Below are 12,666 nucleotides of genomic sequence, written 5' to 3' on the forward strand. Positions count from 1 at the left end.
TTACCTGGGTAACTCCATGGTAAGAAATCCCTTTATTTTACCTAGGTAACTCCATGATAAGAAAGGCCTTTATTTTACCTAGGTATCTCCATTATAGGAAAGGCCTTTATTTTACCTAGGTAACTCCATGGTAAGAAAGCCCTTTATTTTACCTAGGTATCTCCATGATAGGAAAGGCCTTTATTTTACCTAGGTAACTCGATGATAGGAAAAGCCTTTATTTTACGTAGTTACTTCATGGTAAGAAAGGCCTTTATTTTACCTAGGTAACTCGATGATAGGAAAAGCCTTTATTTTACGTAGTTACTTCATGGTAAGAAAGGCCTTTATTTTACCTAGGTAACTTCATGATAAGAAAGGCCTTTATTTTTCCTAGGTATCTCCATGATAGGAAAGGCCTTTATTTTACCTAGGTAACTCCATGGTAAGAAAGTCCTTTATTTTATCTAGGTATCTCCATGATAAGAAAGGCCTTTATTTTACCTAGGCAACTCCATGGTAAGAAAGCCCTTTATTTTACTTAGGTATCTCCATGATAAGAAACGCCTTTATTTTACCTATGCAACTCCATGGTAAGAAAGCCCTTTATTTTACCTAGGTATCTCCATGATAGAAAAGGCCTTTATTTTGACTAGAAGACACTATGTTAAGAAAGATCTTTATTTCGACTTGGTAACTCCATGAAAAGAAAGGCCTGTATTTCGACTATGGAACCCCATTATAAGAAAGGCCTTAATTTTGACTTGGTAACGCCATTATAAGAAAGGCTGTTATTTTAGGTAGGAAACTCCATGAGAAAAAAGCACTTTATTATGACTTGGCCACTCCAGGATAACAAACACCTTTATTTTGACAAGGTAACTCCATGATAAGAAAGGCCTTCATTTTGACTTGGTAACTCCATGATAAGAAAGGCCTTTATTTTGACTTGATAAGTCCATTATAAGAATGACCTTTATTTTGACATGGCAAACTCCATATGGAAAAGCCCTTTATTTTGACCATGGAGCTCCATGATAAGAAAGCTCTTTATTTTGACTAGGAAACTTTATCAAAGGTTGTGTTGAGAGTGCTCTGACATGGAAATGAGCAGAGAGCAAGCTTTGCAAGGCTTGCCTCATCATTAAAGCCAAAAGGCTGTATCATTTAGATAAGGGTGGAAAGACTTCTGATCCTATGAAACCCCATGCAGCATACTGTTATCATTGTTAGTAGGATTATAAAATATCCTACAACTAAAATGTCCCAATTGTTTATTTTATAATAACCTGCCTTTACCCTATGTATTCATTGCAATCTACATTTTGCAACATCTTTTAATTTAAGCCTCTCCATCATTTGTCAGCAGAATACAACCTAAGCATTTAGGATTGAAACGAAAAGACAAATGAGGCATTCCTCAAAATTCCTTGAGGAGTATTCTGGGAGTATTGCCAGGGTCATTATTCTGGGGATTGATGATGTTTATGGAAGAACATGTTTTGAATCCTACAATCTTGTCTTGGGGTGCACTCCAACATCTCAGTCTAGCACACTACATAAACGTTCCTACTCGCACACCACCCATACAAAAAGAATCATGAAAACCCTGATCCAGTGCAGCTAGCATAGCAGTGCAGTAACAAGTGCTATCTTAAGGTCGATGTCCTACGCAGTGCCTAGAGATGCTAACCTCATAGTGCTCTGTCTCTACATATATGTATATATGTGTATATGTTATAGTGCAGTCATTCCTAGGCTTTGAAGATTGCAAATGATTTTCAATATTAGCTAGCATGCTAGGCCAGGGGCATATATACTAGTGGAGTGCTTGACACAGAGTGAGGGAGGAAGGGGGTTGGGGAGAGGAGCATAATAGAACAGTGCCGACCTTGTCACCATTTCGAAATTGCTTGGTAGTTGGTCATCAATGTGCCTATGCATGAGTAATTCAAACAAGGCCCAGCAAGGAAGGGGAGACAGAGGGAGAACCAGACAGACAGACTTGCACATCCTAGAACAATCAAGGTCAAGGAACGTGCAAGAGCTCAAACAGGAAATGCGAGGGAAGGGAATGGGGCCAAGTCTGCCCCGTCTAGCAGGGGCCTGGGTTAAGTACAGACTGGGTGCCCCTCTCATGGAGCCTATTGCAGTAGTGCCTGTCTAAGTGTGGAGGCCCGGAAGCAAGTGCAGAACTGGTGGGGGAGCCTGGGACCTTTTAGCTTCTGGAGGTGCACCAGTCCACCAGTCTGGTAACTGAGCATGTTGGGGAAGAGAAGGAGGGAGGGAAGCGAGGTGAAAGGAGGTTAGCATGGCAGAGGGAGGGAGAAGAAGGAGGAGAAGAGGTAGGTCTGGAGGAGTTTCTGGAACTTAAGGAGGTCACGCTCAAGACAGAGGGAGGTAGGTCGGCTGTTCCAGAGGAAGGCACCTGCAGAGGATGAGGATCTACCCCCAAATCCCTGTTTGGAGAAGCGGCTCACCCGCAGAGAGTTGGAGGATGCAGAGCGCAGGGCTCTAGAAGGAGATTATTTAGGAAGAGAGCATTGTAGGTAGTGCAGACCCTGGCCCCAGAAAGCCCTGTGGACTATGCAGAGGGTCTTGAATTTGATCCTAGCAGCCATGGGGAGCCAGTTGAGTGATTTCAGTGTATGAGAGATGCAGTCCCTGGGCTTGAGGCCAGGGATAAGTCTTGCAGTTCTGTTCTGGATAAATTGCAGAGGTTGGAGAGTAGAGGTAGTATGATTGAGAAATAGGCTATTGCAGTAGGCCAGCCTGGAGAGACGCAGGGCTCTGGAGACAGTGAGTCTATGGGGGAAGGTGAGAAAAGGTAGAATACCTCTGAGGAGGAGCAGCTGCTAGTGAGACTTCTTCGACATGTCCGAGATGTGAGAGGAGAAGGAGAGCGTAGAGTCGTAGATGACCCCCAGGTTTTTTGCCTTGCTGGTGGGTGAGGGCCCAGGACCAAGGGAGGGTGGCCAGAGTGAGAGTGGTTTTAATCATTTTACTCGGAATCTTCAGTCTCCCCCAGACTAGTAATAAATGCCCCCTCACTTATTGTCCAGATGACCTTGCTATGTTTTATTTTTTATCTGTCTAACTAAGAATCTTTCGCCTCCCCCAGACTAGTAATACATGCCCTCTCACTTATTGTCTGTATTACCTTGCTATGTTTTATTGATTATCTCTCTTACTAGGAATCTTCAGCCTCCCCCAGACTAGTAATACATGCCCTCTCACTTATTGTCCGGATAACCTTGCTATCCTTGCTGTCTTATATTGTTGTATCTGTCTTACTACAAATCTTCAGCCATACATTTTGACTAGTAATGAAGATCCCCTTATCTTCCACTTGCCTACTCATCTTTCCCAACTACGCCATCCCCTCTTTTCTTTACTGTGCTTTAGAGCAGTTGTACTGCAATTTGGGGTGTGAATAAATAAAGGAAGAAAAGATTCATCTGGTTTCTAAGCACTGTACAACTATATTAATTTAATGAGTGCTTATTGTTCACCCATGTCACCAAAACTATCACTTCACAGAGCAAAATAGGACAATAGTAGATTGGGGTGGGTCAGGCAGAATTTTGGGTTAGGGTGGGGGACCTTTCAACCTCAACAACCATCTGGAATAGGGATGTTGGCCTAGACGTCCATATCCTGCCAGCTGGATGTACCTCATCTGACCTATCTGAAGCGACAGCACCCCTATAATCACGGCTGCCTAGCAACAGTCTGCACCTGCAGCCCAACAACCTTCTTCATCCCCCAGGTCGCATATCCCACCAAGAGACTATTACCAATTTACATTAAGTTCCTTCCCTTTGCGTTACTTTATTTTGAAAATGCCTAGCTCAAGTTCTGCACCATACACAACACCCTGTTCACTGACTGTTACACTTGCTCCAAATCAGGTATTAGAACAACTGACTTACCTCTCTGCTGACATTCAAAAATCAAATGTATGCATCTCATACTCACTATTTCCAACATCCAATCAAAGGATATTATTAACGAAGGCTGTGCATTCACCATAAAAGAGCGAACCACCCGCTCTCTAACCCATATGTAATGTATTGTACGCAAACTAAGGCACGAAGACACCAAGGCGCTGAGACGGATGGACAGTCCAGGAATGCTACAGTGCCGTAAAGAGTGTTAGAAGAGACTTTCAGTGCTTTGCGGAACTGAAGATAATCTCCAAGCTGGCAACATGTTCCACAAGGTGGGGGCAAGAACCGAGAAAGAGCGGCCACCCAACCAGGCTCTATGGTAGCGTATAACTTTTAATAGCACTTGGGAGGATGAACGGAGGCACCCAGTGGGCTGGTAACGCTCCAGTTTATTTTGCAAGTAGGCTGCCCCAGTGTTGCGAAGAGCCGACTGAGTAATGCATAAGGTCCTAAACTCACAGGCAGTCAATGGAGGTGCTGAAACATGCTTGTAGAAAGGGGGAGAACTTCTCTGCATATCATCTGTTGCTCTGAATAGGACAGATAACAATCCAAGCAAACATGCAGGCCTTCAGGTCTTTTGCTGACAGTTTTAGGATAGTTGTCACTACATTTCCGTACTGCTCTGAATGATCACCCCGGGCATCTCTGCCCCCCACTCCTTTGCCTCTTAGACAGTCAAGACGTAGAGGGCCCATTACCGGTACTAACAGAGACATTAACCCTTTCTTGCAGTACAAGCTGTTGCATGTTTGATTCCCGGAAGGATCAACTCAGCCTTCCATCGTTCCAAGGTCGATACATTGAGTAGCACAGGATATAAATGTCTTCTGTTATTACAGTGCTCTGAGACCTATGAGTGTGCAGTGCTATATAATAAATAAATAATTTTTATTACAGGCATTCATTCCTAGAGCATTCAAACACTTGCTCTCCATCACGGAAGTTGCGTGAGTCGCAACATCTCATGTAGGCTCTAGGCTCACAAGCCCAATATCGATCCACGGGGACGGCTGTCCCTGCTCCCATCCTGGAAACGCCAACTGTAGTTTTGCAGCCTTTGTTATCTCCCATGTGCTTCTTTCCATCTCTTCAGAAACACAATGTTGCATTCGCCAATGGGAACACAACCATTGGGCCTGATTCATCTAATGTGTGGAGTCACACATCACCCATAACAACAGCTCAGCAGCTGAAGAGGCACCTGGGGACACAGCCTGGATAGTGGACTTGTACAACATGGGGGCCATATTATCAGACATTTACACACGTTCTAAGAAACTGGTTGGAATATTGCATGAATCTACCAGAACCACCTGCCACATCTTGATAGTGGGTGTATCAAATCCTTCTAATACCTTGGTCTCAAAGAACAGCCCAACTACTAATAACAGTATTTTCCTCATCGCCATATACTGCCCCGAGTCCAAAACCCCAAGAATGGAGCAAACGGTTGGCAGCACTAGGAAACATACCTAGTAACGTACTGATATTGGGGTACTCACAGGCTGAACCATTTTCCTTGCAGTGTTAGGTAGCAGACTCACCCGCTCTCTGCTCTTCACTGTCAGGCGTACCCGTTCTTCAAGGGTTTGGGGGGGCTATAGATGATCTCCACTGAGGGCGGCGGAAGTCCCCGCCCGAGCAGTTTGGTTTACCTCGTCACTATATTTCTGTAATGGGTGATGCGCACAGAGATGACTCTGAGCCAGGTGGTATGTACTGTAAGACTGTAGATTATTCTTCAGAACATGGCGGTGCCGCTGTAAGGTGTGTCCAGCTGTAAGTAGCTTTGCGTCTTCATCCTCCAGTCATCAATCCATACTCTGACCCCAATAAAAGTGTCCTTCATGAAACATTCCCTCAGGTTTAACACCCAGGGCACGTGCATCGCACCGCTCTATTCTATGTTCTCATTGTCTACTCAGGTTTATGACGCAGAAGATGAAACACAACCACCCTGGGCAACAAAGCCCTGACCACAAACTCTTCTCAGTACCATGATTCTACTTTAGTTTAGGATTTCAAAGTCCCTCTCACTGGTTGTGCTTTTCTTTGAAACTCTGCACTGTTGTATGGAGACATATGGCTCCTGTTGTATTCTGGCAACTCCGTACTATAGCTATAGCCTTACTGTACCGCTGAATTCTATCTCTAATAAATTACTCTTGGCTGGAACTTGTTTCGGTCTCGAGTTGTCCATTTATCTCTGGCCAGTGACACTTATTTTCTAACTGATCCATGCTTAGAACTTCAAATGATATTCTCCTGTCAAAGTCCTCTCTTACTGTCACTACATTTTTCAACACTTTTTCAACATGCTTTATGTGACACAAAACACATTTCCAATGTTTGCAGAAAATAAGCATAAGCAGATATTTAATGGTGTTTAATTCTATGAAGCCTTGAAATCCTGTTGAAGAACAAATTGAGGCAAACACATCGCCAACTCAACCCACACTATGAATCATCCGACTGAGTCACAGCCCATGCCTTTCTCTTCCTCAGGTCTTTCCACAGGACTCCATCCTGAGACGTGGTGACACTTCTATTCTCATCATCTAGAAGCACTGGGAAATTTGCTTCAACCTTTTCTCCAACTAAACTTGATCAAATGGCCAAACCTCTAAAGCCAATTCACCTTCTAACCCTGAACGAGATCATCATGAAAGGCCACCAGCCAAAGGGAGGGGGCAAAGCTTGCCAACAACATGATAAGCAACGAACGTAGCTATCGTATAGAAGAGGACCCTCTGACAAACATAAGAGGTAGAAGCAGCGGCAACTACCACATATCCAATAGAAAGCGCAGGGAAAAACAGTTGCCCAGCCGAACCGCAACACCAACTAACAATCCCTAACAAGCTGTACGTACCACTATACATGGGGAGGGATAATACTTATCTCTGTGTCTTCAACAGAAGAATGGATTCCCAGCACAATAGTACAGGAAACCTGAATTCTGCCGTAAGATCAGAGAGTGTAATTATGCTATTTTATAACCTACTTTCCACCAACAGGGCTACTTGGTTTAGCAGTTTAAAAAGAATTCCTAGAACGCCGACACCCCTGACCAATCCGCTGCTTCATAATGTCCTCCGGGCCATACCAACAAAGGAAATGTCTTAGAGGCTATAGCGGTACATGCTGAATGAGTACCGGAAATCAATATTCAGCAGCTGCCCGACATAATCCATCACAACCAGCCGGCCAGAGTTGGAGAGGACACTACCTTACACTGCCTCCTAAGAGTAACTGATGGTCCCCTAGACAAGCAAAGTTAGCCAGTTAGCCATCGCCTACTCATAAGTCTTGAGGCGCATGACAACATACAAACTTTGCTGTGGGATAATTAGTTCCATCAAAACATCTTTGTCCTCCAGGACATGTGAACAATCACTTCCTCAGGGCCTGGAAAATCTCTAACTCATTTGAAAGAGATCAAACATATCAGCTAAGTAAGTTGACCTGACAAAGATTCCACAAAACACCCTCATTATTAGGCCAAGCGAGCAGCATGTGGGACTTTCCTTCACACCCATAAGGTTTAATACTTGGGCTGTGGTGGCTTAATTAGCCAAGTTTCTTTAGGGAATCTGTGCACTAGAGCTGCTCTGGTATCAGCATACCATCCAGCCACCAGCTCCTGGCGTGCTGAAATTGTTCACGGTTCTATATGCTATGCCTTCCACCGCCAAATGATACAGGAAATAGACCACATTGACCACCAAATTGTAATGCTAGTACCATTCCAAGCATCAACCATGCCAGGCTGATCTATAATTCTTAGCTGTATTAGGCGCCCATGGCTCACTGCGGACACGTCAAGCAAGACCTGTCCTTCTCCAAGATTCCCTGGATTCCTCTAGACCAGGAGATTCATGGATCTTGCCTGGATGAGAGGCTGAGGAAAAAGCTGTGCTTGAATTGTCCAGAATGGAGACATCAACACCAGCCTCACTTCATCACTTCCAGAGTCAGGGTCGCGCTTGCACAAGTGTCAGCAGAATCAAGATGGGAAAGGCATACTCTGTCCACAACGCCATGCTCAAAGGAAAGCCTCCAGAAGCTTCTGCTTATGGATCCAGTCTCCACCTGAAAAATCTGCCCAGTCGTCCGTTTAACCACAATGAGATCTTTTCACGCAGACCCCAAATAGTCACCATCTACTGAAAGGTCTAAGCCCAAATCACTGTAGTCAGTCAAATAACTAGAGATCCAGCCAACAGACAATGCTGTTACTCTGCCCAGACTGTAACGCTCCTATGGAGGCAGAAAGTTCAAAGGTCTTCGTCCAGCTGCATGAGGAAGCAGCAGTGAGTGCAAAGAGCCCAGGTGAGACCTCCAAGCAGTTGATGTGTAGGCGTACCACGTTTGGAGGCCATTGCTTCCCATCTTAATTGAGACACACTGGACGTCCCAGCGCAAAATCTTGTGTCCGATTATGCACTAGGTCTATGGAGCATATGCAATGTTTCCCTGCCATTCTTGGCCTTAATGTGGTCCAGACATCAAACCATCTCGTCCTTGACTCTTCTGTCAAAAGAACTTGATCATTGTTCAGAAGCCCCTTCTGAGCTCAATGCAGAGCGGACCTCTTCCTGAGTCCACTTCAGCAGCAACAAAACAAAATGGGGTTGGAAGCATCCCAGTAAGGTAGAGACTTTCACAAATAGAGTCCTGCGTCATGCACACGGGTGATCCTGTTCTTTGTCTTTGGGCTGCAGTTTTGCTGCGTCATGAACCCTTGTGGCTAGCGTATGGTGTTCCTGGCCTCAATGGCCATCTCATCTTGGGTTAAGAGAGAACCTGAAAAACTCCTCCAGGCGATGGAGATGGTTGCCCTGCCCTGGTGAGGTTTCACCATCTCAATCCTCCCCCGCCCACTTAGGTTTGTGCCCAGGACAAGGTTGGCCGCCATAAGCAGCCTAGTCTAATTTTCAAGGGTCACTTGGTGTCCTCTCATCTCCTAAGGCTTTGTAATTCTGCCTTCTTCTAGCTGTTCTCCCCAGGCCCAAGCTGATGTGGGCCTTGAGCCTCCCGCCAATCTCAGCTCATTTGCCCTCTGCAGATGTGTGGGTTATCCAGAACCTCCTCAAGCCTCCCCTACACCTGAGCGTGAGGCCTCTTTTTCTGAAATCCATGTCCTGCCCTCCACCTCCTAAAGATATCGTGCCCAGTTCTACCCAACTCCTCCCTATTCTTTTATGATTTTCCTCCGTTTCTCTCCCCCAACATCACCCCTGATGGTAACTCCTTTTCTCGCCAAACTCCTCTGCATCATAGCAGTTCTCCTCTCTGAGCTGGTATCTCTTTCCTACACGTCCTTCCTGCTTTCCCCAGGTCTCCTGATGAAACATCTCCCCTGATCTGATCTTCTCTAGCTCTCCTCCTCCTCAGGACTTTGCTGCAGCCTGGGAGACCCCTTGTGTTCCGCTGGCGCAGGAGAGACATTTTGTCATGTGCAATTCTCTTTTGTTGCAGGTGATGTGTAAGTTCGTCGTTCCCACAGCGCAAAGCAAATGCTGTGATTTTATTTGGCGTTTTCGTTTGGTTACGTCATATGAAGGCATAAGCAGCTATACATTAGACAGACCCTCCAGAAAATTGCGGCATGAAATGGAAAATATTGCGGCACAAAAAAGAAATAAATTGCGGCACCCAACTGCGTTTTTTGCGGCATTTTCTAACGTTGAAAAATATATCATTTAACATCTTTTTTAGCCTAAAACCAAGTAATTGCAAGGCTTTTGTTAGTGAGGAACAAAATGTGTTCTGTCTGGCTGCGCTAAGTAGGATAGCCAGGTCGAGTCACCACAGCCTACCATTTTGGATTGTGGTGGGGGAAGGGGCATACAGCCTGATGAGCTCCAAGGAAATGGTGCTGTGCCACTACTTCCAGCAGACAAGTGGAAAGCAAATAAACAGATAGGCTTGAATTCAAAAGTGTAACCCTGGTTGAAGCCCATAGGTTTGCTTTTCGCTTGTCCTATGACCCCAGGAGAGAGGGGGAACAACTCTACACTTCTCCGTGGAAGGAATCCATGAGGCCAAGACACAGGGGCAATGCAGTGGCAGTAACTGCAAGCCCATAATACCTAGCCAAACAATGAACTCTCTTGGGTGGTCATAATTCCTTGGTTATGCCACCCACACATGGTGACTAAACACACCCACAAACAGAAATGAAACATCACAACACTACCAGGGATAAAGTCCTACAAATTAAAGTGGGGGAGGGAACTCATTAACAAATGCAATGGCATGTGATGTCATCAGAAATTAGCATATCAAGGTGAAATATGCATATATCATTAAATTGGCTTTGCATAACCACCAAAATTGCACAGGATGAATGGCATTTGCCTTTCATAAATTTTAACACCCAATTTTGTGCGTAATTGGTGTCATACAGCCCAGCCTTGATTCAAGGCTGGGCTTCATGATACAAACGCTCGTAGCTGTATTCGTTTTCAAATTGCTTTACAATTGGTATCATGCAGCCCATGATACCAATTGTAAAGCAATTTGAAATTAATACAGCTACGAGAGTCTTCAATTGGTATCATGCAGCCCAGCCGGCTGGGCTGCATGATACCAATTGTAGACGAGCATCAGGAAGCATTAAGTTTATGCTTTCTTTTCCGGCGCTCGACAGGAAAGTAATTTACTTTCCTGTCGAGCGCCGGGAATTAAAACATTGCAGTGGCCTCTTTGGGTGCTCTGAGTTGGGGGCAGATGAGTGGACAGGCCAGTGCTTACCTGGCTAGCTTCACCAACTGTCAGCTCGGGCACTCAATGAGCCTTGGAGGTGCCTGGGGTCACAGCCAAATGCTGTGCATCTCCCAGGCCTGCGTGACCCTCCTCCAATCCTGGGCCTGCAACGCAGAGCCGAGGTGTTAACCCTCAAGCTGCTGCAATCAGCAGCCAGCTGTGTTCGCTCTAAATCATTAAATGAGCGCGAAAAAAGACATACTAAGCTAACGTGTCTTTTTTGCGCTCATTTAATGATTTATAGCGGCAATTGCGGGAAATGGCAAATTTTGCGATTTTTTTGCAAATCGCAAAATCGCCATAAGTTGGATGGTCTGATTAGAGTGTGTTTTAGTAAAATTGGAATTGAATTAGCATGACATAAATTGGCGAAAAATTTACTGGGGATGAAACAGAGAGACCGATTGTTCACCTAAAAAATGAATACAAAGTGGCGGTTAAGAGAGGTCATAAAAGAGCGCGAATAACAATGACGGCAGGCAAAATGAAAGGGAAATGGGACCTAACTGGCCCAGGTGGTTTGAAACGAATGTGACGCTAAGATGGATGACGCGCTGCACCTGTGACCGCCATCTTGCACTGCATGCTGCAGTTGTATTCACAGCATTTCAGCTTCCCAGGGCACTGCTGGTCACTGCTGCATTGAGGCACCGGCTTCTTCTCCAAAGCTGTGCAGTTTATTGAACTGGGAGACAAGGGGCAAGAGCCCTTTTTATCTGCAACGAGACAGAACAAATAGATGAAGTTGGCAGAACTTGTAAGAAACTAAATATACAAATGAGTTCTTGCAGAGCTGAAATTTAGTGCCCCCCCTGCATATTCATCCATTCTGCTGTGAGTTCTGCAATGGCAACGGAATACTGATCCTTTTCATGTGTGCTGGGTGAGAGGGATTACGCAAAAGCATCCTTTGCATGTCACCTATAAGGGGCAGAAGGGTCTATCAGGTGGTAGTGCTAGGTGCGCCTACGCCATTGCGCCTTCCTCCTCCTTCATTTCATGTGGTAGCACAGGCAGCTATCCCCTCCCTGGCAAAGCCTCTGCCGTTGTTATGCAGCCATCTACGGTCAGAACAAAGGAAGTGCAGTGTCCCAACAATAAGCAATGCCAGGGCTGACGACAAAGGCAGAGCAAAATGGAGGAGGCACCCCCGATAACCCAGGCAGTGTCCTCCTTGGGGATCGCTCGCCCACCCCCCTCTTTTTTGCGAAGGAGGGGGAGGCGCCGGTACAAGGCGGTAAAACAGGCAAAAGCCCGCGAAACAGGAGCGCGGCAAAAAGGGGGAAAGCCCGCGAAGCAGAAAGCGTGGCAGGCACAAGGAAAGCCCGCGAAGGGCAGACAAAGGAAAGGGGAGGGGTTTCCCCCTTTATAGCGAGCGAGGCCCGCACGGAAGGCAGCATCGAGCTGCACCCAAGGGACCCCCGCTCGTGGACAACAGGAGAAGGTTTTGTTTTCCCACCCACCAACCCTACGAACAGAACAAGCAGGAGCATCTGGTCGTCAGCGTCGCAGGACGACAAGGTAGTGTGGCGGTGTTTGGCCAGACAAACACAGGAGACAGACACTGGAGGAGCCAGGAGAAAGCAGGAAGGGTCTTCGCTCTTCTTGGACCCAGCGCCCCTTGGGAGCCTAAGCGGCAGGGCCGTCGGGGAGGAACAATTACGGCTCAGCTTCCCCCGAAGAAACGGTACTCTCCCCACCCAGGGGCACCTACAGGGGCAGGAGAGGTTCAGATACCAAGGTGGCGAGAGTTGGGCCTACTTATGGACTCTTAGGAAAGAAAGGGGGAAGCAGGTTCTGTGCACACGGAGCAGTAGCCGCATCTTGCGAACAATTTTTTCCGCAAATGTGTGCAGTGTGGTTTTTGTTATTGTGGAATAAATTCTGCGCCCTTTTTATGCCAACAAACTATCAGGTCTCATTCTACACTTTTCTTGGGTAAATGGGAATGAGTTATGGGTAT

General features: G+C 46.0%; 1 protein-coding gene across 1 annotated transcript in view; it reads right to left on the minus strand.

Moving 5' to 3' along the window:
- Positions 1–12,666, minus strand: part of LOC138452544 (balbiani ring protein 3-like) — a 359,195-nt gene that overhangs the window by 315,356 nt on the left and 31,173 nt on the right. The window contains exon 2 of the mRNA XM_069604989.1: positions 11,264–11,419. Within this exon, the coding sequence (XP_069461090.1) occupies positions 11,264–11,419 (156 nt within the window). The remainder of the gene's footprint in view (positions 1–11,263; positions 11,420–12,666) is intronic.

The sequence above is a fragment of the Ambystoma mexicanum genome, chromosome 4p (assembly GCF_040938575.1).
Source record: "Ambystoma mexicanum isolate Mex_15411 chromosome 4p, UKY_AmexF1_1, whole genome shotgun sequence".
Lineage (NCBI taxonomy): Eukaryota > Metazoa > Chordata > Amphibia > Caudata > Ambystomatidae > Ambystoma > Ambystoma mexicanum.